The sequence below is a fragment of the Microdochium trichocladiopsis genome, assembly GCF_020744255.1.
Source record: "Microdochium trichocladiopsis strain MPI-CAGE-CH-0230 chromosome Unknown B0I36scaffold_3, whole genome shotgun sequence".
NCBI classification, from domain to species: domain Eukaryota; kingdom Fungi; phylum Ascomycota; class Sordariomycetes; order Xylariales; family Microdochiaceae; genus Microdochium; species Microdochium trichocladiopsis.
The window spans coordinates 4,543,884-4,570,748 of NW_025763546.1; the positions used below are offsets into that span (position 1 = coordinate 4,543,884).

Genomic DNA, 26,865 nt, shown 5'->3' on the forward strand with positions numbered 1-26,865 from the left:
CAGGCTGCGCTTTACAGAGATGGGAATGTCGCACGAGATCCAGCAAGACCCGGTGGAGGGAAGCAAGAAAGAGGGATCAGCACTCTTTTGTTCCTAAGTACCGGGCAGAATTCTTGGAAGCCAGTCTGGGCTCCCCGGCACTAGCCAAGGGGCCCCGAGAGTTGGCAGGCCAGGCCGCATGGTGCGACATCCACTATGCTCTAGCTGCCGAGCCTTGGACCCTGTCGTCGGCCGAGAAATGCACCGGCATCTACTACCACGTACATACGTGTCAACGGCCATGAGCCCTGGCCTTTTCGATAATTTTCCATGTGGTGGAGGCCCCTGTGTCGGGGCGGTGCCAAGTGCTTCACGGCCTCGTGGGCGTGCTCCGCTATCTGAGCACCACGCAAATAGCCTCGATTTGATTTGCTGGTTTGTATCGACTAACAGCGGTACCCCTGCAGGATCTAAATTCGCCAGCGATGCATCCCGTACAGGTTGCCAGATCGGTGGTCGCGGGTCCACTCCAAGCTCGGGTGCACAGTGCTTGCTAAGGACGCGCTCTGGGGCACGGAATGATTCTTCCAGCACGGTTGCAAAGGTCGATCGAAATGGGCCAGGTGCCATCATCTTACAGCGCTCTGACCTTGTCGCCATTGTTGGAACTAGGTCAGCCACGATCGGGCTATCCGCCACTAGCAGCATCGTACATTGTCACAATATCAACACTGTGGGCTGCCGTTGATGGTCCTTGTGGGGCCTGCCCATCCCGCAGGGGTCAAGCCACATGGGTAGTGGACAAGTCCGATGTTCCGTCGGAATCCATCATGAGATGAAGTCAACACTCCGAGAACTATCAAAAGACGTGGGCTGTACAAGGGCGAAAAGCTGGCCATTTTCAGAGAGAACAATGAGAATATAGGGGCCTTCTCACCATGGAGTGGAGCCTTCAGATAACAAATGACGATGTGCTTGAGAAGCCGAAAAGTCAGCGAAAAATGCATAATAATCGTACAAAATTGATTATTGGACAAGAAATTGCAGTGCTTTCTAACCTGAATGGAGAGGTCACAGGTCATCAGTGAACCATAGCGACTCTCTTCCTGGCCTCTTTGCCGTTCTCGAGCAGAGCAAACGTGCAATGGCCCCTGTCCTGGTCCGCGACACCTTTGGTGACTGCGGCAGACGTGATAGCTACCGTGCCAAATGCAGCATTGAAGAGGCAACAAGCTTGTATGGCATCATATTGACCTTCTTGACCTGCGCCTGCACTGCCCCGATGGTAGCGGTCGTGTCGCCTCGAATTGAACCGTCGCAGTGGACTTGAGGACAGTGGATGCAGCGTGAACTGCTGGCAGACATCACACTCCGACATTTCACGCCGTACCACAAAAGACGATAACTCACAATCCTCAAAAGTGTTGGTTTTCTGTTCTGTTCTCGCCATCTATGCCGCTCCTGACTTGCGCTCCCACGTGACGCCGTCCAGCAGATCCTGCTTCAGCTCACTCATATCACCCGCGAACAAAAAGGTCTTGCCGCTCACTTTGGGCGTCTCCTTGCAGTCAGGAAGCTGTATAAAACACTCATGTACCTCGTACGCGTCGGTCTCATACTCAGCAAGCATTTTCTCGTGCTCCTCCTTCTGCACCAGGTACGCAAGTCCCGTGACGAGCTGGCCACTATCACCGTCGATCAAGGCTCTGTAAGGTGTTCGCTCGGCCAGAGCGTATCCAACCACGACAGCAGGCTGGTAGAGCGGCTCCTCGCCGGGCGGTAGATCAAGGACGTCCTTGAGCACCTCTGGCTGTGTTAGGGTCCCGTAGAAGAAGTACCAGACCGGCTTCCATGGCTCTTCCGGACCTAGGTCTACGTAGATGCCGACCTGATCCATAGTGAGGCCTGATGCCTCTAGTGAGGCGAGCAGGTAAGAGGGTTTGCCCTCGCCCCTGCGCACTGACTCGGCCCTGTCTGCTTGTATTTGGTCGTGCCGTTGCTTGTTGTTAAGCTCCCGGGCGCCTTGTTCGGATGAGGCCTGGTAGACCTTTGGAAGCGTCAACAGAGACGGGTCTCCATCATAAAGAAAGGCCACGCCGGCGGCAGTCGCAGGGTCGAGCCCGTCAGAGAATGAGATGCTGCATGGCGCCAGCTTGTACATGCGAGGCTCCTGCTGAGACAATATCCTCTCGTGCTCCTGAGTCGTCACGAGGTAGGCACAGCCGTCGACAATGTGGGTGGGATCGCCACTGATTAGGGCAGGAAAGAGACCAGTGTCACTCTCTGCGTAGCCGACAGCGAAGCCATGGAGGCTGCATCGCCGGAGCAGCGGTTGTGGTGGGGGCGGGAGTTGGAGAAAGTCGTTCAGAGTGTGCGGATCCCTGAGGGATCCATAGAAGAAGTACCACTTTGGCTGATACGGCGAGTCGAGACGAGACTCGTGAGATGGTTCTGACGGTGGCTTTGGTGGATGGTGTGGTGTTGCTTGCTGAGACGGTGGCGAAGCATCGTGTGCAGTCGCCATGCTCGCGATGAGGCGGTCTACACGGGGAGACAAGCAGAAGAGACGCAGCCGGCACTCTGTCTTGTGCGTACAATGTATCAGGGAGGAAGCGGACTTGTCAAGGCCGGGAGGTAGTGAGGTCGGCCAAGAAGTGCCTGGAAATACGAATGTTGTCTTGCAGGTTGCTCAAACGCCCCGCGGTCAGAAGCCCCGCCCGTGAAGAGACCGCCATGAGCGCCTAAATCAGGCCAACAAGCACGCGACTTGTGATTGGCCCCACTTGCAAAGCCATGGCCATCTCATTGTCGGCGGCGCCAACACGGCGACTTGCCCCAGACTCAAGCGGCAGCGTGCCAGAGGACGCCGCTTTTCGCGACCTGACGCGCTTAGCGGCAAGCCTTCATTGGTAGCTGCGTAGCCGTCACCCAGGGCCTCGGAGCCGCGCGGGCTCGGGGGTCTCCATGATCCCAGTAGCCGCCGGGTCATGCGACTGTTGGTTGCAACCGCTGTGCCCGCGTCAACATGGTCGCGGCCGTGGCCAGGGTATGTTAATTGGAGCGTTGCTTGTGTGTGTGTGTGTGTGTGTGTGTGTAGAATGACAGCAGTCTGTCGCCATCCATGGTTCCAAGCCGGCGCGTATCTTCAGGATTACGATCAGCGCTTATAAAGGCGAAGAGGCCGACGCAGTGATGCTTTTATTTGTAACGATCGAGCTGGTGTAGTGCTGGCCATATTGTGCTTGTTGGAAAAATAATTTTGCTCTTTTTCTCATTACATCCATCATGGGGCTTTTTGGTAGCAAGAAGCAATCCACGAACGCGCACGACAAGCCGCAGGCGGTCTATCCCGTTCCCCCAGCAGCGTCACCCAAGCCGCCACGGGAACAGGATCGTGGTGCCACCCATACTTCATCAAATATTCCCATTGGCACCATTGCTGTCGGCATCGAAACAGAATTCTTGTTGAAGCCTCGTGATGGTGCGCCGAGAGCCCGCATCAAGTCTCTACGAGCCTTTGGGGATTGGATGGCAGAAACTCATAACGAAAATATTAGCCGACCGTACCCCCGGATGGAGAACCAGGTAGACATGCAACCCGCCACGACAGAGCTACACCTGTGCTGGAGGCTCGTCTACGATATATCAATCGCTACCACAAGCGATGGCTGTGAGTACGATCATAACCGGGCTCGCCACCGAATTTCCTGCTGACTCAATCCACTGTGCCAGGGGGTATTGAAATGCTGTCTCCCATTTTCCGACTGCTGCCTGGATCCAAGTGGAGAGATACCGTCAGAGGGACCTGGGGCGTTCTCCGCAAGACTACAGTCGTCAATACAGATGAGGACTGCAGTACGCACGTGCACATGTCGCTCAGTGGTGGCTACTCGGTGACGCAGCTGAAGCGCCTCGCACAAGCCGTCATCTACTTCGAGCCTGCGTTTGAGGCCATCCTGCCAGAAGACCGCCGGGGCAACGAGTACGCCGCCAGCAACTGGATAGACAATGCGTACCTCAAGAGACTCTCGAGACAACAGGCGATTGACCGCATTGAACAATGCCGGACACAAGATGAGCTCATTCAGCTGATGAACCCTGGCGGGGCTCAAGACCGCTATTACGGCTGGAACTTCCAGGCGCTGAACAAACTCAGCACGGTAGAGTTCCGCCGTGGACCAGCCAGCAGCACGGCAGACCAGGTCCTCCACTGGGTGGAGCTCGCGACCACCTTCCTGCGGGCTTCGATCCATCTGCCTTCGTCCGGGGCGCTCTCAAGATTGCCCCCTAACATAGGTGGCCTCCTGCACTTCTTACACAGTGGGCATCAGGACCATCCTGGCTTGGGTGACTCAACCCTTTACATGCCCTTGTTTGCTGGGCGACAGGCCACGGACAGACTGGACCCCAAACCAGTGGGTCATCTGAGCCCCGAAAGGCTCAAGAAGTTCAAGAAGAAGGTGGCGTTTGACAACGCCCGCCTTCATATGCTCGAGAGTATACACGCGGCGCACATGTACAGGGCTATCTGAGCAGCGGGAGTACCTGGGGATGTATCGTGCACCCTCCTCCGTGTGGGGCGTTTCTTTTTTGTCTTGAACACGCATTGCTCCTGGCCATACGAGGATATTTGTACTTCTGTATATAATCACCACGCTCTCAGTGTTGTACTATCCATCTTTGCAGTCAACCATCCGCAGCCACCATGCAGGTGCTTCTCTTTGTTCTGTGATAGCTCATGGGTGCGCTCGCCAGAATGGCCATGTTGCCTTGGATGGGTTCCGGTGCCACCAACAGTTTTCGTCAGCCATGTACAACCACACCGAGAAAAATGAACAAGGCCGGCCCTCGCACAGTGATACATGGAAAAGGATCGGCTGGCACACAAAAGAACAATGAACAAAGCGATACAGCGGTGCGGGACATACAAAGGCCGAACAGATCGTAGAGTTCCCAGCGTGGATAGACAAAATTGTCTAGATCCTCGTCCAAGCGAAAGAGATGGCTACATGCTGGGTACTCCACCCGCCAACGCTGCAGGCGTCTCGTCCACCAACACGTCAGCCAGCTCACCCACAAGCAACAAAGAGCTCCTGTCAGCGTTACTGCAGGGGGACATCCCACTTAGCCCGCATTGGCGACGGCAGAGCGAACATATGATGTCAGCCCACATTTTGCCCTCGTTCGGACTGCTATGCCCATAACGGCATCTCGGCCCTGTTGGATTCTGCATGCAAGCTGCCGGTCCTTATTGTCGCAATCCGCACAAGCCGGACCCAAAACAGGACTGGCTCTTCCTGCAGCGATCAAAGTTTCGCCCAAAGACCTCATCCAGCCTGACGTCTTGGGCCTAGGTTTCGGGCAATCAGTAGCGAATCCAATCCAAGACGAGCCCGCCGTCCAGCTCCAGGGCTGTCGCGCGAGGGGATTTGCAAATTGCGGGTTCCGCGGGCCCGTCCCGGCCCCTCGGGGTGCCCCAACTCCGCACCCTGGGGTCGGTTCCAGCCAGTGGGTGAGCTTCCCCGCACCGCTGGCTCTGGGGTAGGCTTGGAAGCCTCGGCGCATGTGTAGCTCGTGGCTTGAGGGCAGGCAGGTAGCTGTACTTTGGAATTTGCCACCAAGGGAGGAGACACAAAATCACTCAGATTCGCAGGTTAGAGGGTATCCCAAGGGCCTCTTATCAGCCAGAGTCCCGAGGACAGACGTCACGGAAAAACTACGTGTCAAAAAGAACGATCGACACGCCCGTGCATGCCCGCCAAGATTGCTGGGCTAAGCTTGAGTAGGCTACCGCGGCAGGCAGGCAGGCAGGCAAATGTCTCGAGTACCTGATACCCGGGACGCCGGGAAGCCCCCCTGTCCTCTCCCCCAAAGTCTCCCCAAAGGCCCTGCGCCCGCGGAGCGCTGCATGGCCCTGATTCGCCCCCCCTAGTGCGCAGAGTTTCCCCCAGGGTCGCAGCTGGGCACGCTGGTTACCTTGGAAATGTTAGCCTTTTAGCACCGGCAAGAGGCATGTGATGCCGAGCACGGCACGGCGTTTCTGACAACATACGATTGATCCCCAGACACTTTAAAAGACCTTGCTATCCCCCTCTCGTCCAGCGGTCTCGCTGGCGCTGGTTCTTTGAATCAATCATCGACGTCAGTCATCGATCATCACCACCAATCATCAGAGACTGTGAAAGCACCATTGGCAGCATTCACACATACAAACACACAACAACGTGCGGCGACAAAGCGACAAACGCCCACACCATGGCCCGCTCCCGCTCCCGCTCTCGCTCGCGTTCACGCTCTCCCGCCGAACCCCCCAAGCCCGTCATCATCGTGGGCCACGGCCTCGCGGGCCTCGTCGCGGCATACGAGCTGTCGCGGCACCACATCCCGACGCTGATCCTGGACCAGGAGAACGCGCACAACGTGGGCGGGCAGGCGTTCTGGTCGCTGGGGGGCATCTTCTGCGTCGACTCTGCGCAGCAGCGGCGGCTGGGGATCAAGGACTCGCGGGAGCTGGCGATGCGGGACTGGTTCGGCAGCGCCGGGTTCGACCGGGAGAAGGAGGACGTGTGGCCGCGGCGGTGGGCCGAGGCGTTTGTGAATTTCGCGACGGACGAGATGGAAGACTACCTCAAGGGCCTGGGGCTGGGGTTCCTCTTCAACGTGGGCTGGGCGGAGCGCGGGGACGGCCGGGCGGACGGGCACGGCAACTCGGTGCCCCGGTTCCACGTCACCTGGGGCACGGGGCCCGAGGTGGTGCGCGTGTTCGAGGAGCCGGTGCGCAAGGCCGAGGCCAAAGGCACGGTCGAGTTCCGGGGAAGGCACATGGTGACCGAGATCGTGACGGACCCGGAGACGGGGCGGGCGGTGGGCGTCCGGGGCAAGGTGCTCGAGGCAGACGACTCGCCACGCGGGGTGAAATCGTCGCGGGTCGAGGTTGGCGACTTTGAGATCCTCGGGGCCGCGGTGCTCGTCTCGTCGGGCGGCATCGGGGGCAACGTCGAGGCCGTCAAGGCCAGCTGGCCCGTCGACCGGCTCGGCCCCAAGGTGCCCGAGCACTTTGTCGTGGGCGTCCCCGCGCACGTCGACGGCAAGATGATTGGCATCGCCGAGTCGTCGGGGGCCAGCGTCATCAACCGCGACCGCATGTGGCACTACACCGAGGGCGTCGCCAACTGGAACGCCATCTGGCCTAGCCACGGCATCCGCGTGCTGCCGGCGCCGTCGTCGCTGTGGCTCGACGCCACCGGCAAGCGCCTCCCGCCGCCCTTCTTCCCGGGGGCCGACACCCTCGGCACCCTCAAGCACATCTGCAGCACGGGCTACGACTACACCTGGTTCGTCCTCGACCAGACCATCATCGCCCGCGAGTTTGCCCTGTCCGGGTCCGAGCAGAACCCCGACGTCACCGGCAAGAGCATCTGGCAGCTGCTCACGTCGCGCGTCTTTGGCAAAAAGGGCCCCGTCCCCGTCCAGAACTTCCAGAAGCACGGCGAGGACTTTGTCGTCCGCGACACCCTCGAGGAGCTGGTCGAGGGCATGAACAAGCTGGCCCGCGAGCGCAACGGGCCGGTGCTGGAGCTGGAGCAGGTGCGCGAGGTCGTCGAGACGCGCGACGGGCAGATGACGAACCCGTACTCCAAGGACTACCAGGCCATGCTCATCAACAACGGCCGCACCTACTGGCCCGACAAGCGCAGCCGCGTCGCGCCGCCGCACAAGCTGCTCGACACAAAGACCCACGGGCCCTTGATCGCAGTCCGCATGAACCTCCTCACCCGCAAGACCCTCGGCGGCATCGAGACCGACCTAAACAGCAACGTCATGCGCGCCGACGGGTCCAGGTTCCCGGGCCTGTACGCGGCGGGCGAGGCGGCCGGCTTTGGCGGTGGTGGTGTGCACGGGTACAACTCGCTCGAGGGCACGTTCCTGGGCGGGTGCATCTTTTCCGGGCGGGCGGCGGGCAGGGCCATGGCCGAAGAAGTCAGGCCGGAATCGCAGAGCACAAAGGTCAGCGAGCAGTCGAGACTGTAAGCTGGGGGGCAGGGGTCGAGGGAGAAGCCGTAGACTTTTGTGTTTGTGTGTATGTGTTTGATTTTGTGCATTTTGTTCTCGTTATCCCAGCCAGCCGTGGAAAGAGTTCTTGTTTATTTTCATCAAAAGGTTCTACCCACAGCACGCCTGCTCGCTATAACTTGACGTGTCCCGACGTCTTTGCAAAGTGCATCCCCGCCGCAAAGTGGAACAGCTTGGCAGCGACCACAAACCGGTCCCTCTTTGAGTACTCGACCAGCTTGTCGTACATGTCGTCTAGGGTGACCATGACGCGCTCGATGCGCTCGCCGTCTTCGAGGCGCTGCTCGGGTAGGGCGTCGTCACCGCCCAGCTTGACCTCGACCATGACGAGCTGCATGTTGGCGTTGGTCATGCCCGGGTCTGCGGCTTGCGCGGGGCTGACGGACGTGACGACGCAATCGTAGCCCGTCTCCTCCTTGAACTCGCGGACGGCGGCCTGTTCTGCCGTCTCGTCGGCGTCGATGAGTCCCGCGGGCCACTCGACCGTGTAGGCGTCGAGGGGAGGGCGGTACTGGATGACGAGCATGGTCGAGGGGGGTTTCGAGGGGTGGAGGAAGACGTTGCCCATGGCGACGGCGTCGACGGCGGCCTTGCCGCGGGTCTTGCGGGTGGCGACCTCCCAGGTGCGCGGGGTGCCGGCCTGGTCGGTGTACTCGATCTTGTGGAGGGCGATCCAGCGCGAGTCGGTCGTCTGGAGGTCCGAGACGCGCGTGATGGCGGGCTCGCGGTCGGGGTGGGACATGGTGAAGGCGTGGGTGTGGCGGGGATGGAGGAGGAGGAGCGGAGGAGGGGTGGTCGTCGAGAGGCGGGGGAGGTGTTTGTTGCGAAGTGGACAGGAGATGCGAGCCAGGGAGACTCTCAATGGAGGAGATAGCATATGTAGGTATGAGTGAGCTGCAGGAAGGTAGCTGTTCGAGTGAGAAGCTGGCGATCTCAAAATTATGGTGCGAATGGATGAGGCTGTCGACAAGTCGGGTCTCAAGTGCGGCACGTCTGAAAGCAGCGACCACGTGGGATTTGGCTGGGGAAGGTGTGATTGACGTCACGCCAGGTACAGTACATACTGTAGGGCCATCTGCCCCACCTGCCTCGTCCACCTTACACGTGGGAGAATGAACCAGCCGGCCTCGCCTGGCTGGATGCATTTCAAGACCAGAGACTGTCCTCAACTCATGTCCTTGTCCCTCTTGTTCTGCTATCAAGGATCCCCAGCGACAAGATGCGCCGTCAGCCTTTCGTCATCCAGGCGCCGATCCCGGCTGCCATGACCCATGCCACGACGCGTCGACGCGCCTCCTTCCCTCAGTATGTTTGCTACTCCAGCTGGACCCTGGCAACATGACCTCCAATTCCCAACTACCGACACCACAAACACATTGCCAAACCGACACATCTCCGCGACAAGCTCCATGACGAGCTCAATTTGTCTGGATCCATTTCCATGACGACTCCTCGTGCGCCTTGAGCAGTCCTGAACATGGCGACATCCACTACCACCACCACCACCACCCTTCCGGCCTCCGTGCTGCCCCCAATGACGGCCTCCGAGCTCAAGACCCGCCTCAATACGAGCCTCTCCAAGGTCGGCGAGAAGACAGCCTTTGCCTGTGGCGAGTACCACGCCGGCCTCCCAAATCCAGGCCTCTCCATCCACGGCTACGGCGATGTCGGCCTGCCCCTCTCGTCCCGCGACGCCGACGCCATCATTGCCCGCTGCAAGCAGAGCGCCTTTGGAAAGGGCGAGCACACAATCGTCGACGACTCGGTCCGCCGCAGCTGGGAGCTTGACCACCACCAGCTCACCCTCCGCAACCCCCGCTGGCCCGCCGCCATCCGCGGCCTCGTCCCCGTCATCCACAAGAAGCTCGGCCTCGTCTGCGCCGCCCACCACGTCCGCGCAGAGCTCTACAAGCTGCTGCTCTACGAGGAGGGCGCCTTCTTCAAGCCCCATCAGGACTCGGAGAAGACGCCCGGCATGTTTGGCACCCTCGTCGTCGCCCTCCCCTCGTTTCATGCCGGCGGCCAGCTCGCCCTCCGCCACGCCGGCGAGACCATGGATTTCAGCACTGCCGAGACCTCCGAGTTTGACTTCTCCTGGTCCGCCTGGTACGCAGACGTCTTCCACGAGGTCAAGCCCGTCACCAACGGCTTCCGCCTCGTCCTCACCTACAACCTCGCCATCGACCCCAGCCACGCAGCCACGCTTACTGCCCCGCCCTCCGACAGCGTTCACCAGAACATGCTCCGGCAGACCCTCCGTGACTGGTCCGCACGGGTCGACCGGGGTGATAAGCTGCCCGTCTGTCTTGTCCAGAAACTCTCACACCAATATACCCTCGCCAGCTTGAGCCTCGATAGCCTCAAGGGTGCCGACCGTGGTCGCGCCGAAGCCCTCAAGACTGCCGTCGAGGCCACAGGGTCTGTCCTCCTCCTTGCAACCGCACAGCTCATGGTCGAAAAGGACGATGAGAATGACGACGAAATCGACCGCACAAAGACCCTCCAGGACCTTCGAACGCTTGACGGCAAACAAATTCCCGATGTTGAACCAGAATACACCGCGGAAATTGCGCTTGTCCATCACGATTTTGACGAGGACGAAGCCGACGACGAGGAACACTCGGGGTTCACGGGCAACGAGGGCGCGACCGCCACATACTGGTATCGTGAAGCGGCAAGTCCTTTCCCGCCCCCAGGTGACTTCTGCATCCGTATGACGACCACGCGCTGACAGTGTCCGCGGAACAAACAGGTCTGCATAATCATCCCTGCGTCCAATGTCGACGCCTTCATGATCCAGGGACACGAAGGCTGGAAGTGGGCCACCAGCCAGGTCGCCAAGCTTCTGAAATCAAGCGGCGATGGAGCGTCAGAAAAGGAACGGCTTGTGCGCCTGTGCAAGTACATCACGAAGCGAGCTGCCGACGAGATCGCGTCTCACGCCAAGGGGTACGCGATGCAGTACTGGCAAGGAACTCTTGGCTCCAGAGACGAAAGAAAAGCTTGTTTGACCCAAGTGGCTCACGCAGCCCTCGTGCTTGACGTCTTGCCTGTCTACGATAGTGCGGTCGAGCTGGGCATAGTTCCGCCCCAGGAATGCTTCGAGCGGATGGGCGCAATGATTGCCGAGAAGCACAAGGATGACATGCGATCCAGGCAAGTACTATTGAGGAACCGCGATAACCGTAATTTGAGGCGAAGCTGACATGACCAAGACTTGCCACTGCTCTAAAGCTTGTGCCTTCGGCCGAGGAGCGTTACATCCGGCTCGAGCATGCGCTGCAAGGTTTTGACAGGACACTTTCGCCTCCAAATGACCCGAGCCGCAAAGGCGACCGCGATACTCTCGAAGCCGAGTGCTGCACCACGGTATTGGAGGCCGAGGGCCAGATGAGCAAGGAGGATGGAACTGCCGTTGCTCAGATGGTTGCCAAACTTTCCGCAAGCGCCGAAACCAGCAGGTATACTCGAGACCCCGGCGCCAATGACACGGCCGACCGCGACTGACGAAACATGACACAGGACCGAATTGGTGCGAATCCTTCTCACAAAGTCTCTGGCTGCTCAGGCTGGTTTCTGCCTCCGCTGGGCGGACCGAGTAGACCCGACTCAGTGCAGCGACGACGACTACTGCCGGGTGCTAGTCTGTGCCTTGAACGGTTTCTGGTCGCAGTTCGGGTCGTCCAGCCTGAATGGCGGCCTCGTCTCGAAATCCGGCACCGAGTCGGTTGTGCCTTTCAACAGCACGGAACTCGTGCAGGGCAAAGACATCGCTCGGCTATTGGCAGCGACAGTTGATCTACAGCGGAGTTCGATAAACCATGACCAGCCAGCATTGCAATTGCAGCAAAATATTGAGCAGATCCTGGCGAAACTGGTCGACATGTCTGCAGCCATGGAGGCTTGCGACCTGCGCGCGGTCTGGGTTCCCTTTGCCACCCTCGTTGCAGCCAAGGAGGTACCGTGCCTCCTGACGCCAGACAACCGATACTCTGACGCTGCCGTCAAGATTGCTCAGAACGTAGTACGGATCTACGTGACCGTGGATCTGGGCGTCAAGCCAACGCAGCCAGTGGACTGGACCAAACCACGAGTGGGAGGGTGCAGCTGCAAGGACTGCGAGGCTGTAGACCAGTTCCTCGCCTCGCCGACAGAGCAGGTTGCGGAGTTCGCACTGGTGCAGGAGCGTCGCAAGCACCTGGATTACAAATTCGAGAGTAATGGCAACAGCAGGAGAGGCTACCTCTACTGCACGCGGACGCCAAGCGGCGATTACTCTGTTGACACGGTCAAGACACGTCTTCCGCACCGCTGGCGGATTACCAAGAACCACAAGTCGTACAACGAGAAGCTGGCCTCGTGGAATGCCAGGGCCAAGACAGTGCGGACGGTGCTCTCGGGCATGGGCAAGGGCCAAACCCTGGCGGAGCTGCTCGGCATCGACATGGAGAGGGCCATTGCGCGGGAAGACTGGAGCGCCCTCTTCACAGATATGCATCTCAAACATCAAAGTGTTCCGGAATCGCCCGTGGGAGGACAGCCACTGACACCAGCTCGTCAACCCCTCTTGCCATCTTCTGCAGCCTTGAATGGCAAGCGCCTTGCGCCTGGTGGCGGGTTTGGGCCGGGGCAGTCATCGAAACGCGTCGCGAGCTTCGGGTCTATGCCGAGGGATATGAGCACCGACGTGATTGATCTGACTGACGACTGAGACTGGACGTTGTGTCGGCGGGATCGTGTACGAGACCTTTACGGTGCGGGACATGTACGATGGATGGATGGCTATTTGAAACCTTGACCTTGCAACAGCCCGCTGTGACTCATAGCTGTCGTGTCTGCAGATAAGCGGCCGCGAGATCCGCAGAGTGCGGGTGGTGAGTCGGTTATATGAGGCCGGAAATAAGGACAAAAGCCGATCGAGATAGGACAACGCCGATGGAGATGAGACAGCCGTGGAGTGTCTGACGTGATTGTGGAGGTTTCTGCACCACACCGTTCCTTGCACGACAGACACGCGTGCATGCGGCCGAAGCTTTCCGCTGAGTAAGGGCCCTCGCTGTTGAGTTCGCGCTGCTCTCGAGGAGAGTACTTGAACGTCGTGCGAGGTTGTAGCTCTGCCCAGTGACTCAGCAAGAGGTATGATAACATCACCTTCAGCTTTCATAATGACCAAAAGCGGGTACTTCGGAGATAGGTGCTAAATAACTGAGACGCGAGGTGAAAGACTTTGGAAGTGCGGCGTACGTGGCTGTACTAGCTCGATGGTGTGCTGTCACGCAGAGCAGAGCAGAGCTGGGCAACAAGGGAGCCAGCTACCCCTCAACTATGCTGCGGGGAAGCACACGACGATCCCGTCATTGATTCGCCCGAAGCTGCATGATTTGTGAGCGGGCGGGTAAACTGAAGGTTGGGAACGATTGAGTATAAATACATACATATCCAAGGACGACCTCTTCATCGTCCGGTTGTGTGCTATCCATCTGGCTGTGTCACAGTTCTCCAATTGGTTCATCAGTTCAAAGATCACCCTTGCAACAGCCCCCAATCTTGCGCTCTCAACTGCCCACCATGTCTGAGATCCCCGCCGGCCTCAAGGCGTCCCTGGACGCGACCAAGGTCGAGTATCGCCAGCTCGGCAAGAGCGGCCTCAAGGTTTCGGTGCCCATCTTTGGGTGCATGAGCTTTGGCGACTCCAAGTCCATGTCCTGGGTCATTGACGAAGGGGAGGTGAGTTGCTTTATTTCCCGGCCACCGTCTTCCAGATTCCCCGCCTACTCACTACACCCCGAAATCTGTTTCCTCCAATTACTCTCTACTGAACCCACAGTCGAACTGACTCCCACTAACCCTCTTGTGCAAAGGCCCTCCCGCTACTCAAAGCCGCATACGACCGGGGCATCAACACCTGGGACACGGCCAACGTCTACTCCCAGGGCGCGAGCGAGAGGATCATCGGCAAGGCCCTCAAGAAGTACGCGATCCCGCGCGAAAAGGTCATCATCGCGACCAAGTGCTTCTGGGCGCCGGGGGAGCAGCCCGAGGTGCGGCACATTATGCACAAGGAGGCCCTCGAGCTGTCCAAGGACTACGTCAACAACTACCACCTGTCGCGCGGGGCCATCTTCAACCAGGTCAACGCGAGCCTGAGGCGGCTGGACGTCGAGTACATCGACCTGCTCCAGATCCACCGGTTCGACTCGGCGACGCCCATCGAGGAGACGATGAAGGCGCTGCACGACCTCGTGCAGAGCGGCAAGGTGCGGTACATTGGCGCCTCGTCCATGTGGGCGACGCAATTTGCGAGGATGCAGTTCGTCGCGGAGAAGAATGGCTGTATGTTCTGTTCCTCCCCCACTCGCCCCTGCTTTTGCTTTCACGTGGTTACGTCATTTTCTGTGCGACATCGCTGTTTGCGCAGTGTCGACTAGAGTAAATATTTTACTTTTCACTGACACGATGGCTGTGTGCCAAAATGATATCCAGGGACAAAGTTCATCTCCATGCAGAACCACTACAACCTGCTCTACCGCGAGGAGGAGCGCGAGATGATCCGCTTCTGCAACGACACGGGCGTCGGCCTGATCCCCTGGGCCCCTCTGTGCCGCGGCCACCTGGCCCGCCCGCCCAGCGACTTTGGCAGCACGACGCGCAGCAAGCAGGAGAAGGAGTCCCAGCCGGGCACGCACGGCACGAGCGAGCTGGACGTGCAGACGATCAAGCGCGTCCAGGAGATTGCGCAGAAGCACGGGGACGGGTGGACGATGAGCCACGTCGCGCTGGCGTGGATCAACAAGCGCGTCACGAGTCCTATCATTGGGTTCTCAAAGGTAGAGAGGATCGACGAGGCCATTGGCGCGAGGGGAAAGGTGCTGACGGCCGAGGAGGAGAAGTATCTCGAGGAGCTTTACCAGCCAAAGCCCATTTCCGGGCATGTCTAGGCAGCGTTCTGGCTTATGCGTATGGCCAGGAATGGCACTGTATTGCTAGAGATATGTGTGCAGGGGGCGGCGTATCAAGTCCAGATCCGGTCGACCGGTCCCTGTATGTGGCCTTACATCAAGTGGAACATAATGCAACAAGCAGATGTCAATCGAGAATACCGGGCTGAGATTATGTCATTGAAAGTTGTATGCTTTAGGCTACAATTTCGTGCTCCCGGAGCTACTCCCAAGCCAGGTCTACCAACTCTAGATCCCACAGAGGCATCTCGGTCCATGGCTCTAGCGTCCCGGAAAGTTGATCTGTAGCAGACATGCTTCCACACCCCCAAAGAGAATCAGCGTCTGTCGAAGCGAAAGGAAGTGACCCTTCCCATGCAGGCTTGGTGCGTCCGACGCCAATACGACTCGTTCCTGCCTTCTCGATCCTGCTGGTCGACAACGGCGCCTCTTCACGTTGCGCAACAGCAGATGCCCACAACTCCCAAGAAGAGTTGATGTTTGGAACCATCCCAGAGACCGCAAAGTCTGGTGGTATATCTGATCCTAGTGTCTGCCAAGGATGATTCGAGGCTGCATCTAGGCGCATCTTGCTGAACAGCCCTGCCGGGAAGTCGTCCTCTTCCACAAGCCGACCCTTATTGATAGAGAGGTCTATAGACATCACCATCTTGAGATACAGCTCTGGGTCGCCAACTAGAATCTGTGTCCAGCTCGTAGGTGGTGTTGCTGCAGAATGCTTGGATAGAGCCTGGCCGGCGGCGTGTGCTAGCTCGGCTGCGTGTTTGACGGTCTCCTTGATTAGGTCCACGCCATCGTACTGTGGGAGGAAGGATTTTATCGTTCCCATGAGAACCGAAAGATCTCTGTCGTTTGAGCTGGTCGGGCCTGCGTCATCCATGGCAAGACTGGTATTTGCAGCTCTCAGTCTGGCGGTCACGACACAAAACGCCAGTGGAAACACCATGCAGCATAGTCTGTACGAACCCAGAATGGGCTTGCCTGTCAGTAAGTTGTGGCAGATACGAGGGATAGATAGCCTGCAGCAAGGAATCTTACGCGCTGATAGGAAGCCAACGTACAAGCCGGCGACCATCCAGATCTGCAAAGAGTTGAGTCATGCTTTCAGCGGCTCCCTGTAGGTCGTCCCGAATCAAGCCGAGCTCGGAAGCCTCCACGTTCTTGCTCATGTTTGATTTGACGAGTCGTAACAACCTTGTATGGGATAATGCAATGGAGGAATGACTGGGGATGCATCAGTACAGAGCAACGCTGTAGGTTTTGGAGAAGCAGAGACAAAGGTTCAAGGGCCAACCGCGGTCGGGAAGGAAAAGAATGGTTGTTGGAACTCACTAGTAGTAAATGTAGATGAGGTTGACGTGTACCGAGACGGACTTGTGCAGGTTTTCTTTTTTGCTGGGGTTAGCGGTTGCGATTGTCGAAGGCGGTATCACTGTCATCGCGCAGGCCAGCCAGGATTTCATTGCCGAGATGCATTCGTCAACTTTGGCGCTCCGTGGTCGCTCTGAAGAGCTAGAAGGATCCAAAGATTCCGCAAAGGGGAAGCTTACGGAAAGAACATCTGTGAGAATAACGATGAACTTCAAGTAAACCTCAAAAACAGAAAGGAGGCGCTGCTTGCTGGCTGGATTGTAGACAGAAGATCTGAACACCTCGTCCCTCAAGTCTTCAGAAACGAGGGCGGCACTGCTTTCAAAGTCGGATAGCTCATGGTGAATGTAAGGATAGAAGCGACAGCATAGAGGTGAGATTCGATCCATGACCACGCAGCACCACCATAGACGTCGTAGGGCTTTCTGGTTTTTAGTAGTGGCAGAGGAGTTGTCATTGGCTACGCGGTCGGCATTGAGAGACTTGGAATATTGGACAGCCCTTCCAAGCCACATCTTGTAAGGAATCAAGGTCAGGTTCGACGGAGGGACCCAGGCCATGAGAAGTAAGGCGGCCTGCGCTAATGGCAGAGGGGAGTTTTCAGTCTCCATGTCGTGTAAGAGCTAGACATCTCGTCGTCAGCAACGACACAAATGTACATTGCATCAAGTTCGGACGGGTCCAACTTACTTTCACTCTCCTGTAGAACTCGCCTCGGGCGCTCCGAAGAGAACTGAAGCCGAGGCGTTGTATGCTAGCAAATGGCACGAACTGGAACCATCGTCAGCACATAACTCACGATAGGTGGGTGCGTGAATTCAAGGCACATTGTTGTGAACACACGTACCGTGCAGCTACTGAATAGCATAGCCTGGAAGAGTAAAAGCGACATTGTATTCCCCGGCGCCCGATTCGTGTCTGCCTGAGAGTACATGTCCCAGAAGTCTCCTTCGTCAACAATGGGGAGAAGAGGATGTATATGGAGAAAGTAGTGTTGCACAAAGTCATCGAGGATTGGCGGCACAGGGACATGCAGACATCCCTGAGATTCGAGATAGTTCACATCCTCGAAAGGGATCCTATGGAGGTTGCCCAGTGTAAGGAAACGGAAATGAGAGAATGTTATCGTACACGAAGAGCGCGGAAGCGAAGACGGTCGGCTTGGCGGAGGAGATCCTCTGTGTCCGTTTTTGGCGTAACTGCGACTCCCCGATAGTTGCTCTGAGGATATTCTAGACGACTCTGATGGTACGTGGAATGATAGCTGGTCCTCTGGAAGACCAGAATCCTGCTCAAGCTCAAAATTGTCGCAGGCGTCCTGTGGTTGGAAGGCGTCCCTACTCTCGTCGTTTCGTTGATGCGTGGAGCAAGTTGTCTCGTTTGGTTGAGATGGGACTGATGTGGATGTCCGGTCGATGGCTCCAGCTTTGAGACTACCTTTGGTGACATCTGGCTTCCGGCGATCCCTTCGCCTCTCTGCCGCAGCCCTGTACAGCGGCGTAAATATCAGTATGTCTGGGTCGACCGTCCACGGGATGCAACGATATTAACCCGCGCAACGAACAGAGACCTCAGTGCAGGAGGCTTGGGTGGCAGCGCAAACTCACAGTCTGGATCCTCGCCCAGTGACTAGACAGTTCTTCCCGTGGAGCTGGCAGTTCGTGCATGGCTGAGAGACGACCGACACATCGCAGCGAACTTTGCGAGAGCGACAGCTAAGACATGCCTTCAGTGCTCTCTTGCGGCCGTCTTCGCCGGCTGGGAGCCCAAACACCTTCAGGTCCTCAGACCAGGCGTGCGGCGCCGTGCTCATCACGACGGAAGCGGAACTATGACCGGCAACGAGGACTGGTGAGCTTGGTTGCAGGAGTCGATGCGCAGTGCAGAGGCGAGTACTGAAGGATGAAGAAGACTAATTGGCCAAGTTTGAAATCCGGGGAAGACAGGCGGGGGACTGCGGGGAAGCTTGTGTGGGACGCGGAGGGATGAGTGAGGCGTGGCTGAACTTTACTAGTGCGGAGCTCGGATGCGGAGACCGGGAGTTGAATATTACTAAGGGGGGCCCTAACCGCAAACCTATCTCAGTACTCAAAGATGCAGCGTTTCCTTCAGGAACTCGATCTGCGTAGTCACGTTGCGCTCCAATGCCTCGCCATAGTACATGCTAAAGTGGTCCTCTCCCGCAAAGAGCTGCAGCTTCTTGGGCTGCCTGGCTCTCTCAAACGCCTCCAATTGCAGATGCGTGCCCGTGACAGTGTCATTGTCAGCAACGACCATGAACAAAGGCGTCGGCGCAATGCGGTGCACGTACGCCAAGGGCTCAAAGAGACAAGTGTTGGCCATGCTCTGGACTGTCACGCGTCTGTCCCAGGTGTATCCGCGACGGCTTATCTCCTCCATAAATGCGATCGTGGACTGGTCAGCGAGGACAGCCTTGGATGTTCCATTCGTAATCTCCTCCGTCGTGTCGGGCAGACTGGGGATCATAGTGGGCTGGCCAGTCGCTATGGCATGGCCTCTCTCCAATACCAGTCCAGCTGGTGGCTGCTTTACTGTGCGGGAAACCCATTCGCCTGAGATGAAGGGGACCTGCGCAATGACGGCTGCGATATTCTTGTTCAGAGCAGCAGCCTTGAGTACAACGCCTCCCGAGAAGCTCGAACCCCAGTAAACGATCTTCTTCGGGTCTACTTCAGGCAGTGTCGCTGCGTAGTTGAAGGCATCAAAGTAATCCCTCGTCTGGAGCTCGGGGTCGACCTCATTGCGAGGGAGACCTTCGCTATCGCCAAGGTTTCGATTGTCATAGGAGAGCACCGTGAACCCTGCCTTCTGGAAGTACGCTGCAATATCGGGGTTGAAGTGAGCTCTCTCGCCTCCGAACTAAGGGAAGGCACAGTTAGCTTAATGCCGTGTCCGAATGGAAGAGGAGGCTTGGGGGTGGTAGCCGAAGTAAATGACTCCGGATGAATGGTGTTGAGGATCATGGAGAACCTACACCAGCAGTCATGATGACACATGGCTTCTTCTCACCGGCAGGAAACAGCGTGCCTCTGAGCTTGAGACCGTCGTAGGTCTTGAACTCAACATCTCTCTGAGAAGCCATCGTTTCCGCAGTGATAACTGTATGAATAAATTCTTTGCTGAAGCTGTTGACAGTATAGAGCAGTGTAGATTGAGAAGGAGAAGTGGAAACTGCACTCATGACAATGCTGAAGATGGTGCACTATATAGTGCAAGGCGACCAAAGGCGACCTTAACCCATGCGTGGGGAAGCAATGCCGCCGAGCTAAAGCTAATGCTCGTCGACGACTAGCTGTGGAGCACGTCCTGGGTTGCCCCTGACATCCCCCGAGAGCAACCCCACCCACAACTCGGCTCTCTGCGACTCTACAGCCGAGTTTCTGACTATTTGCCCACCTCGCGGAGCTCCTGAAATGCCGGTGAGCCGTGGTCGATCCGAGAGTACCTAGATGGGATGCCGCCATGACGTAAACTCCTGTCTGTGGCCCAGTGGTAGAAAGACGCGGCTGTGTGGATTCGGCATAGGAGGCCAGCTTTGCCGAATCGTGGTGCTCTCGGCAGAGGACGCCCGCTTTGCCGAACCTTGTTGCTAAACTTAAAGACCCACCCCCTCTCCAAAAGTCGCCCGGCCTCTAACGTGCTCCTCGGTGTAGCATAAGAACAATGTAGCTGTATAGTGCATAAAAAACCATAACCCCCGCCGCCATGGGTGTCGTCGTCCAACACGAAAAGTTTGTTTTTGATATGATTTGGGAGAAAATCAACGTCACTTTCCTCCAAAACGCAAACCAATCATGTCGTCTCTTTCTCAGCTGTCTCAGCGCTACTTGCCCGTTGCTCTCAAGCTGGCCAAGTCTCCCAAGGTGCAAGCACTCACTCTAAGCATCGGCGTGCTCGTTGCTCTGCGTCGCCTGAACCGGGGGTTGTCTTGGCGAAGCGCCAATAACGGCGTGACACGCAAGGAGTGGGATGCGGAAAGCGAGATTGTGGTGGTGACTGGCGGCAGCAGCGGCATCGGCGCGGATATTGTTGGGCTCTTCGAGCAGAGAAACATCAAAACCATCATCTTGGATACCAATGCACCTTTGAGAAAGCTAGGTAAGAAAGACCTACAGAGCGTCTACATCGCTGGTTAGCTGTGCCTCGCTAATAGCCAGATACTCTGATCAGGTCCCAGAACTGCCTTCTACGAAATCGACCTCTGCGATCCCGAAGCAATCGCCACCATTGCGGACCGTATTCGATCAGAACATGGACACCCTACCGTGTTAGTTAACAATGCCGGTATCGCGACTGGTGACATGATCACTTCAGGGAGCCCTGAGAAGCTTCGCAGGCTATTTGATGTGAATCTACTCGCGCCCTTCCTCCTAGTACGACAATTTCTACCCAAGATGGTAGCTGCGAATCATGGACATATTGTCAACGTTGCCAGTCTTGCGTCATTCTGTACACAAGCGTCGAATGTCAGCTACGCTGCAAGCAAGGCTGGCGTGCTCGCCTTTCACGAGGGACTTCTGCAAGAGCTGAAACACGTGTATAAGGCACGAGCCGTTCGCGCCACGTGAGTCTCTCTCCCTTTCAACGGATGGAATGCTCGGTTATCGCTGACAGAAGAGGGATTCCAGTATCGTTCATCCTACATGGGTCAAAACTCCCATGGGCGAGAAGCTAATAGCCACCGGGGAGGTCGGGGCCCATGTCACAGCCCACGATGTCGCCAGCGCTGTCGTGGACCAAGTCACTTCTGGATATGGGGGACAGCTGATTGTGCCGCCTGCTCTGACCTGGACTTCTATGGTCAGAGCGCTTCCGACCTGGTTGCAAGAAGACGTTCGCGATAAAGGGACCCTGGCACTATTGCAAGCTATGCAGAAGATGGGCCAATGACTTCAAATTTACAACGTTCGCACCCCGGATTGTAAAATACAAACAGCGCAAGAACTTATCGTAAGATGACAGAGGGACATGAACAGCCATCGCGAGCTCCCGATGGTAGAGCTATCTAGGGGCCGAATCGAAGTAAAAATCCTGGGAGGAGATCAGTATTGGCGGACGAGGAGGAGGAGAATCTCGGGGAGCCGTGCCAGCCCCATTTTGGGGCATATCAAAGCAGTATCTCCTATGCGTATGGTTAAAGATGGTACTGGCTCACTGCTACAGGGCCAATAAGCAGGTCCCATCATGTGGCTTAAATGAGCTGAAAGATAGTGCAGCATATTCCAATCGATAATGTCGTGCTGCTGAGATATCCTATTAAGCTGCTGACTTGGAGGGTCGCATCAGACTTGGTAATCGTCTCGTTCTAGTCCTCTTGGGACCAATAGCACCTGCTTATTTCACAGTCTGGGCGGGGTCGCTTGCCGCTTTATCAGATATGTCGGCTCTGCGCTCCTTCTTGATGATATATTGCCGTCTTGGATCTCTCAGAGCTGCCTTGTTCTCTCGTCCTCTTAAGAAATCCGCTGCAACGGCGTCGCTCTCTGCTCAGGGGCTATCTGCTTTTTCTCGCACACCAAGGTCCTCAGCATGGGGAGACTTCTTTCAGCAGCTCTTGCGGCAACTGTGGTGGTAAGCAATACCTTTATCTGTGGAAACACCAAAGACTGACGTTTGCATGAGGACTACGCAGACGATTGTGTACCAGTTTGGGCGAGCCATATATCGCCTTTACTTTCATCCGTTATCAAAGTATCCTGGCCCACGGTTGGCAGCAATTAGTGAGGTACGTCGAAATATTTACTATGTACCTCCTGCCGCGAGTCCTAATACCAGACCACAGATCTTCTATGCTCGCATGGTGATGGACGGGCGATGGCCTTGGATCATGAATGAGCTGCATGTCAAGTATGGTAGGGGCAGTTGATTATATAGAACACTTGCTGCCCACCGGGATGATCCTGATCCCGTCTTTTTCGCACAGAACACACTAACACTCTCGTCCAGGCCCAATTGTCCGCATTGCCCCAAACGAGATCTCGTTCAGCTCGGTACAATCGGCCAAGGACATCTACGGCCCGTCGTCCAAGACGCGCAAGCTTTTCAAGAAGAACATTGCCTTCTACGACACAGGGGATATTCCGCCGGCCACGGGCTTGATAATCGACACAGAAGCCCATGCCGACCGGCGGGCGATCCTCCAGCCCGGGTTTCGCATCCATTCTCTGCGCAACCAGGAGTTTCTGATCCATGAGCACACTGACACCATGCTGAACAATTTCGACAAGTGGATGGCGCAGTCGTCCGATGGCAGCATCAACATGGAGCAGGTGTATACCTGGCTGACCTTTGACATCGTTGGTGCGTACACAGCCTCTCCTTTTGTGGGTAAGATCCTCAACTGATCACATGGCAGCACACTTGGTGTTTGGCGAATCTTTTGGCGCGACCAAACACGGCCAGGCGCACTTCTGGGTCTCAATCCTCCTCGGTGGTCTCCACGCCGGGATTATCATGGCACTAAGACACCGGCTTCCCATTATCGATCTGCTGATCAAGGTCCTCCCATGGGTATCGTCCGACGTGCGCGCGATGATCCGCAACATGGAGGCGCATCAGGCGCTGACTCTCGAAAAGGTGCGGAAGCGGGTCAGCATGGGCAGTGTCGGGTTCAATGACATTATGCAGAGTGCGCTGGACGACGGGACCATGACGGAGGCGCAGCTCGCTTCAGAGATGACGACGATGCTCGTAGCCGGCGCTGAGACCTCGGCGACGGCCCTGACTGCTGCAAGTAAGTCCATGAGTCTTTCCCGGTTTTCTTCTGAGCTTCCAAAGACTGGAGAAAGCAATTTGAGCCTGATGTACTGATGGTCCAATACAGCCTGGTTCCTCGCGACCAATAAGCCTGCTCTCCAAGCACTTCAACACGAGATTCGCTCGAAGTTCACCTCCTACGACGCCATCACAGGTGACGCTACCGCCGCGCTGCCCTACCTCAACAGCGTCATCGAGGAAACCCTTCGTCTATTTCCGCCCGTGCCCATCGGCCCCCCTCGCGTGTCTCCTGGCGAGTTTGTCGATGGCACGTACGTTCCGTCGGGCGTGGGCGTGTCCACGCATTGCTGGTACGTCCACCAGCATCCTGATCACATGGCGCGGCCGCAAGCATTTCAGCCCGAGCGTTGGATTGACGATGAGAAGTCCAAGACGGGGCAGTCCAAGCAGAAACCATTTACCATGCCGTTCAACATCGGGCCCAGGGCGTGCTTGGGCATCAACCTGGCGTACCGGGAGTTGCGAGTCGCCCTTGCCAAGTTGGTGTACCGGTACGACTTTGATCTTGCCGAGGAGCAGATGTTCGGGGACGGTAAGGATTGGACCTTGGGGTGTCGGATGACCTCGTTGTGGAAGAAGCCACCTCTGAGGGTCAAGTTCACGACTGCGTCGACTGCCTGATGCCGTGGCTGGGGAGGCACCTTGTAAACAGAAGGAGGACAGGAACTTTTCGAGATTCACATGCGCCCAAATGAGGCGACGTCTGTTTTCACCGGATACTGGGTCCGGTGACGCCACTTTCTGGTCCTCGTGGCATGTGCTAGAAATACAGCTCTAGGTTGTGCAGCTTCTCGACTCTGAGCGCGTTTCTTGACCCATACATAGGCCCCTGTAGCCATCGGGCCCGAAGATCCAAGCCGACGGAATGCTCCCGAATGCCACGCGCCAGGGCCAAGATAAGGGCACCGATATAGCCGGAGCCATAGGCTATCGATGTGAGGAACAGGGAGTGAGGCAGGGCACAACCCAATGACACCACCCCGCACACTCGCGGAGCCCTTGCTCCTCGGATAGGCGATCCTGGCCCTTGCAGGGCGTAAGCAGCGCCCAACTTGGCAGGTGAGGCTTCTTCAGCGCTGGGCGGACAGGGCGCCGTCCTGAATGCCAAGGCTCGCATTTCCTCGCCTGCCACGTGCGAATCGGCTACTTTGCCTCGTACGGAGATGAACTTGATCCCTTCCCGTCGTAAGCAGATGTATGTGGGTACCCAGTGCGAGCGTATAAATAAGGGAAGGTCGCCGCTGTGTTGCGCTTGGCCTATGGCTTGCAGGTAATGATTAGTTGACGTGTGATCCTCTGCCACTATCAAGATGTACTTCCCTGCCGCAGTGGCACAGCTCGCGCTGCTGCTCGCTGCCGGCGTCCAGAGCGCGCACTGCTCAACTGCCCCGACTGTCGTTGACGAGCGCCTGGGCGTCAGCTATACTGGCTTCGAGCGCAACGGCGTCGAAGTCTTCCAGGGTATCCGTTTCGGATTAGACACAGGAGGCGAGTACCGGTTTCGTCCTCCTCGTCCGTATGTACCGGAGACGGGACGCATCATCGACGCACGACAGTTGGGAGCCGCATGCCCGCAGGAGACCGGCCGCAGCAGAGGTCCGCTGTCGCTCGGCATCATCACTAGTGTCTCGGAAGACTGTCTCAACCTCAACATTGTCCGCCCAAAGAAGGCGCTGAGCGAGGGCGCAAAGTTCCCTGTCATGGTGTGGATCTATGGCGGTGGTCTCTGGGTTGGCTACAATGGCGAGCCGACGACCAAGGGTGATGGTGTGGTCCTCGAGTCCATTGAGAATGGGCTGCCTGTTATCCACGTCACCATCAACTACCGGCTTGGTGGTGAGTTCTAACACAGTCGTTCGCATGAAGAAATGTCTGCTGATGTCTGGCCACGGTAGTCTTCGGCTTCGCCCAATCTGGCTCTCTCAAGGAGGAGAAATCCGAGAATGCTGGAGTTCGCGATCAGCACCTTGCTATTGAGTGGTAAGTCATGTGCGCCGCCCATAACAAAAAGCGCCAGAGACCAATCTCGTTGCCATTCCCAGGGTTCGTGACAATATTGCCGCATTTGGTGGCGACCCAGAGAACATCACAATATACGGACAATCTTCAGGAGGTAAGACGAGCCTCGACTTTTAGGAACGTCTCCTCGGCAGATACTAATGCGCGTGATGCAGGCTTCTCTGTCACCGCTCAGCTTCTCGCATACGGAGGTGAAAAGCCTGTGCCCTTCCAGAAGGGTATCTGCGAGAGCCAGGCCATTGCGACTGGCCTCACTGGCACGTATACTCGAGATGCCATGCAGGTCCTAGTCGACTACGTCGGTTGCAACACTACCGCCCTTGACGACGCGGCCACAATCTCTTGCCTCAAGTCAATCGACACCCTGACTCTGACAAATGCCTCGCGGAATACCTACTGCGGCGAGTGTGGCGACATCTGGCTGCCCTCTGTGGACGGCGACTTCTGGCCTGACGCGCCCTCGACTCTGCTCCGCGAAGGACGCTTTGCAAACATTGACACCATCATTGGCTGGACAGAGGACGACATGACTCTGTACACGGACCCGTCTCTTGCCGACGCCGAGGCCACCTACCAGACCATCCGCGTGCAGTACCCCTGGCTGAGCGAGGACAACCTCGAGAAGCTCCTTGCTCTGTACCCGGTCGAGGACTTCCCCGCCAACATCGAGGCCAACCGCACGAGCGAGTCTTACCGTGCGGCCCGGATCTGGCGAGACATCCTGATGGTCTGCCAGCCCATGTATCTTGCCCAGACACTGGCTGCGGCTGGCAACAAGGCGTACTTGTACGACTGGAACCAGACGGTGACTGGTCCGGCCTTGGCTTCGGTCAGAGGCCTGTACGGCGTGGGCGTGCCGCACACGGGAGAGTTTGCCTACACTTTTGGCAACGTCTCCGTGTACGACGTGAACGGTTATCCGTTCGACCCCTTGCCGTCAGACTTTGAGCTGCAGCACAAGGGCGCCCGGTCGTGGTCAACTTTTGCCAACACTGGGAACCCTTCTCTGGTGGGCCGTGACACCTTCCTCGGCTGGGAGGAGGCCTTCCAGGGTGATTCTGAGGGTCAGCCGTATATCTGGGTCGCCGGTGGGCCGAATGAAGGTCTATCTGCCGTTGACGGGCCCGACTCGATCCCCGAGATTGCGCAGCAGAAGTTGAGAGAGCGGTGTGCCTTTATCAACTCACCCGAGATGATCGAGGAGCTTAGATACTAGTTATCATTCATTGAACAAAAGCTTTATGACTAAACCAGTCGCTCGTGGAGTCTAATATTACTGGCCAACTTCAGCGATCTTCATGAGATATCCCATCAGCCTTGTGCCCTTCAAAGTCCCTCCCGACACTCGGATGAAGCAGCCTCCTGCAAGACAGGCGGTCTCTGGGGCCAAGATGGGCCCCTGAACGATACTTCTCCTGAAGTACAAGTCGCACCATTTGTGGCCTTCCCCGGTGCTCCATTGGGACAGTAAACTGAGGTGTGTCCCAGGCTTGCTGAAAGGTGTCAGCAGGACATGTCCAGAATCCAGCAACGGGCGGTAGGGTGTTTCCCCGATCAGGCTCCTTTGAGAAACTGCTCCTGGCTTTTGTCGCTCCATTGTGAGGAGGACTCTCCGACCCGCCTTGTTGCGTGTCCTTCTCGACCCGGCCGTTCCTGACGCTGTCTT

At 57.2% G+C, this 26,865-nt stretch overlaps 12 protein-coding genes across 12 annotated transcripts; 7 read left to right on the forward strand and 5 right to left on the reverse strand.

Annotated features, from left to right (window-relative positions):
- Nucleotides 1-1,293: 1,293 nt before the first annotated feature.
- On the reverse strand, nucleotides 1,294-2,652 carry B0I36DRAFT_319551 (uncharacterized protein). The gene has a single exon (XM_046153437.1). It carries the CDS (start codon nucleotides 2,501-2,503, stop codon nucleotides 1,430-1,432), a length of 1,074 nt encoding a protein of 357 aa, XP_046016118.1. The 5' UTR covers nucleotides 2,504-2,652; the 3' UTR covers nucleotides 1,294-1,429.
- A 612-nt stretch (nucleotides 2,653-3,264) lies between these two features.
- B0I36DRAFT_347728 (putative amidoligase enzyme-domain-containing protein) lies at nucleotides 3,265-4,511 on the forward strand (the record flags this gene model as incomplete). The annotated part of the gene is made up of 2 exons (XM_046156596.1): nucleotides 3,265-3,649; nucleotides 3,712-4,511. The coding sequence occupies 2 exons, from the start codon at nucleotides 3,265-3,267 to the stop codon at nucleotides 4,509-4,511; spliced, it is 1,185 nt and encodes a 394-aa protein (XP_046016119.1).
- A 1,723-nt stretch (nucleotides 4,512-6,234) lies between these two features.
- On the forward strand, nucleotides 6,235-8,010 carry B0I36DRAFT_239088 (putative 3-ketosteroid-delta-1-dehydrogenase; the record flags this gene model as incomplete). Its single annotated transcript, XM_046149664.1, has 1 exon — nucleotides 6,235-8,010. The coding sequence occupies one exon, from the start codon at nucleotides 6,235-6,237 to the stop codon at nucleotides 8,008-8,010; it is 1,776 nt and encodes a 591-aa protein (XP_046016120.1).
- Nucleotides 8,011-8,164: 154 nt separating this feature from the next.
- On the reverse strand, nucleotides 8,165-8,794 carry B0I36DRAFT_240247 (NUDIX hydrolase domain-like protein; the record flags this gene model as incomplete). The annotated part of the gene is made up of 1 exon (XM_046149748.1): nucleotides 8,165-8,794. One exon carries the CDS (start codon nucleotides 8,792-8,794, stop codon nucleotides 8,165-8,167), a length of 630 nt encoding a protein of 209 aa, XP_046016121.1.
- A 569-nt stretch (nucleotides 8,795-9,363) lies between these two features.
- B0I36DRAFT_98554 (uncharacterized protein) lies at nucleotides 9,364-12,799 on the forward strand. Its single transcript, XM_046163695.1, has 4 exons — nucleotides 9,364-10,726; nucleotides 10,805-11,208; nucleotides 11,268-11,513; nucleotides 11,575-12,799. Exons 1-4 carry the CDS (start codon nucleotides 9,530-9,532, stop codon nucleotides 12,761-12,763), a joined length of 3,036 nt encoding a protein of 1,011 aa, XP_046016122.1. The 5' UTR covers nucleotides 9,364-9,529; the 3' UTR covers nucleotides 12,764-12,799.
- Nucleotides 12,800-13,395, reverse strand: B0I36DRAFT_98555 (uncharacterized protein). The gene has a single exon (XM_046163696.1). The coding sequence runs from the start codon at nucleotides 13,198-13,200 to the stop codon at nucleotides 12,835-12,837; it is 366 nt and encodes a 121-aa protein (XP_046016123.1). The 5' UTR covers nucleotides 13,201-13,395; the 3' UTR covers nucleotides 12,800-12,834.
- A 100-nt stretch (nucleotides 13,396-13,495) lies between these two features.
- On the forward strand, nucleotides 13,496-15,147 carry B0I36DRAFT_286652 (aldo/keto reductase). Its single transcript, XM_046151607.1, has 3 exons — nucleotides 13,496-13,779; nucleotides 13,914-14,385; nucleotides 14,536-15,147. The coding sequence occupies exons 1-3, from the start codon at nucleotides 13,621-13,623 to the stop codon at nucleotides 14,988-14,990; spliced, it is 1,086 nt and encodes a 361-aa protein (XP_046016124.1). The 5' UTR covers nucleotides 13,496-13,620; the 3' UTR covers nucleotides 14,991-15,147.
- A 66-nt stretch (nucleotides 15,148-15,213) lies between these two features.
- B0I36DRAFT_238761 (uncharacterized protein) lies at nucleotides 15,214-18,195 on the reverse strand (the record flags this gene model as incomplete). The annotated part of the gene is made up of 6 exons (XM_046149638.1): nucleotides 15,214-15,967; nucleotides 16,050-16,235; nucleotides 16,344-17,005; nucleotides 17,073-17,153; nucleotides 17,230-17,719; nucleotides 17,990-18,195. 6 exons carry the CDS (start codon nucleotides 18,193-18,195, stop codon nucleotides 15,214-15,216), a joined length of 2,379 nt encoding a protein of 792 aa, XP_046016125.1.
- Nucleotides 18,196-18,410: 215 nt separating this feature from the next.
- B0I36DRAFT_382623 (Alpha/Beta hydrolase protein) lies at nucleotides 18,411-19,571 on the reverse strand. The gene is made up of 2 exons (XM_046160928.1): nucleotides 19,378-19,571; nucleotides 18,411-19,262 (listed from the first exon to the last, which is right to left on the reverse strand). Exons 1-2 carry the CDS (start codon nucleotides 19,483-19,485, stop codon nucleotides 18,471-18,473), a joined length of 900 nt encoding a protein of 299 aa, XP_046016126.1. The 5' UTR covers nucleotides 19,486-19,571; the 3' UTR covers nucleotides 18,411-18,470.
- Nucleotides 19,572-20,197: 626 nt separating this feature from the next.
- On the forward strand, nucleotides 20,198-21,478 carry B0I36DRAFT_286658 (uncharacterized protein; the record flags this gene model as incomplete). Its single annotated transcript, XM_046151608.1, has 3 exons — nucleotides 20,198-20,501; nucleotides 20,574-20,967; nucleotides 21,032-21,478. The coding sequence occupies 3 exons, from the start codon at nucleotides 20,198-20,200 to the stop codon at nucleotides 21,291-21,293; spliced, it is 960 nt and encodes a 319-aa protein (XP_046016127.1). The 3' UTR covers nucleotides 21,294-21,478.
- Nucleotides 21,479-22,020: 542 nt separating this feature from the next.
- Nucleotides 22,021-23,801, forward strand: B0I36DRAFT_239318 (cytochrome P450; the record flags this gene model as incomplete). The annotated part of the gene is made up of 5 exons (XM_046149684.1): nucleotides 22,021-22,128; nucleotides 22,186-22,255; nucleotides 22,350-22,703; nucleotides 22,759-23,136; nucleotides 23,227-23,801. 5 exons carry the CDS (start codon nucleotides 22,021-22,023, stop codon nucleotides 23,799-23,801), a joined length of 1,485 nt encoding a protein of 494 aa, XP_046016128.1.
- Nucleotides 23,802-24,490: 689 nt separating this feature from the next.
- On the forward strand, nucleotides 24,491-26,415 carry B0I36DRAFT_361338 (Alpha/Beta hydrolase protein; the record flags this gene model as incomplete). The annotated part of the gene is made up of 4 exons (XM_046158461.1): nucleotides 24,491-25,016; nucleotides 25,076-25,160; nucleotides 25,223-25,293; nucleotides 25,355-26,415. The coding sequence occupies 4 exons, from the start codon at nucleotides 24,491-24,493 to the stop codon at nucleotides 26,413-26,415; spliced, it is 1,743 nt and encodes a 580-aa protein (XP_046016129.1).
- Between the last annotated feature and the right edge of the window lie 450 nt (nucleotides 26,416-26,865).

Excerpts from the sequence above, each read along its gene's own strand:
- B0I36DRAFT_319551 (XM_046153437.1), bottom strand. The coding sequence starts at position 2,503 with ATGGCGACTGCACACGATGCTTCGCCACCGTCTCAGCAAGCAACACCA.
- B0I36DRAFT_98554 (XM_046163695.1), top strand. The coding sequence starts at position 9,530 with ATGGCGACATCCACTACCACCACCACCACCACCCTTCCGGCCTCCGTG. Across the intron at positions 10,727-10,804 it reads CATACTGGTATCGTGAAGCG|GTCTGCATAATCATCCCTGC; the intron begins GCAAGTCCTTTC and ends CGGAACAAACAG. Across the intron at positions 11,209-11,267 it reads AAGGATGACATGCGATCCAG|ACTTGCCACTGCTCTAAAGC; the intron begins GCAAGTACTATT and ends GACATGACCAAG.
- B0I36DRAFT_98555 (XM_046163696.1), bottom strand. The coding sequence starts at position 13,200 with ATGTTATCATACCTCTTGCTGAGTCACTGGGCAGAGCTACAACCTCGC.
- B0I36DRAFT_286652 (XM_046151607.1), top strand. The coding sequence starts at position 13,621 with ATGTCTGAGATCCCCGCCGGCCTCAAGGCGTCCCTGGACGCGACCAAG. Across the intron at positions 13,780-13,913 it reads GGGTCATTGACGAAGGGGAG|GCCCTCCCGCTACTCAAAGC; the intron begins GTGAGTTGCTTT and ends TCTTGTGCAAAG. Across the intron at positions 14,386-14,535 it reads CGTCGCGGAGAAGAATGGCT|GGACAAAGTTCATCTCCATG; the intron begins GTATGTTCTGTT and ends AATGATATCCAG.
- B0I36DRAFT_382623 (XM_046160928.1), bottom strand. The coding sequence starts at position 19,485 with ATGGCTTCTCAGAGAGATGTTGAGTTCAAGACCTACGACGGTCTCAAG. Across the intron at positions 19,263-19,377 it reads GTGTCATCATGACTGCTGGT|TTCGGAGGCGAGAGAGCTCA; the intron begins GTAGGTTCTCCA and ends GCCTTCCCTTAG.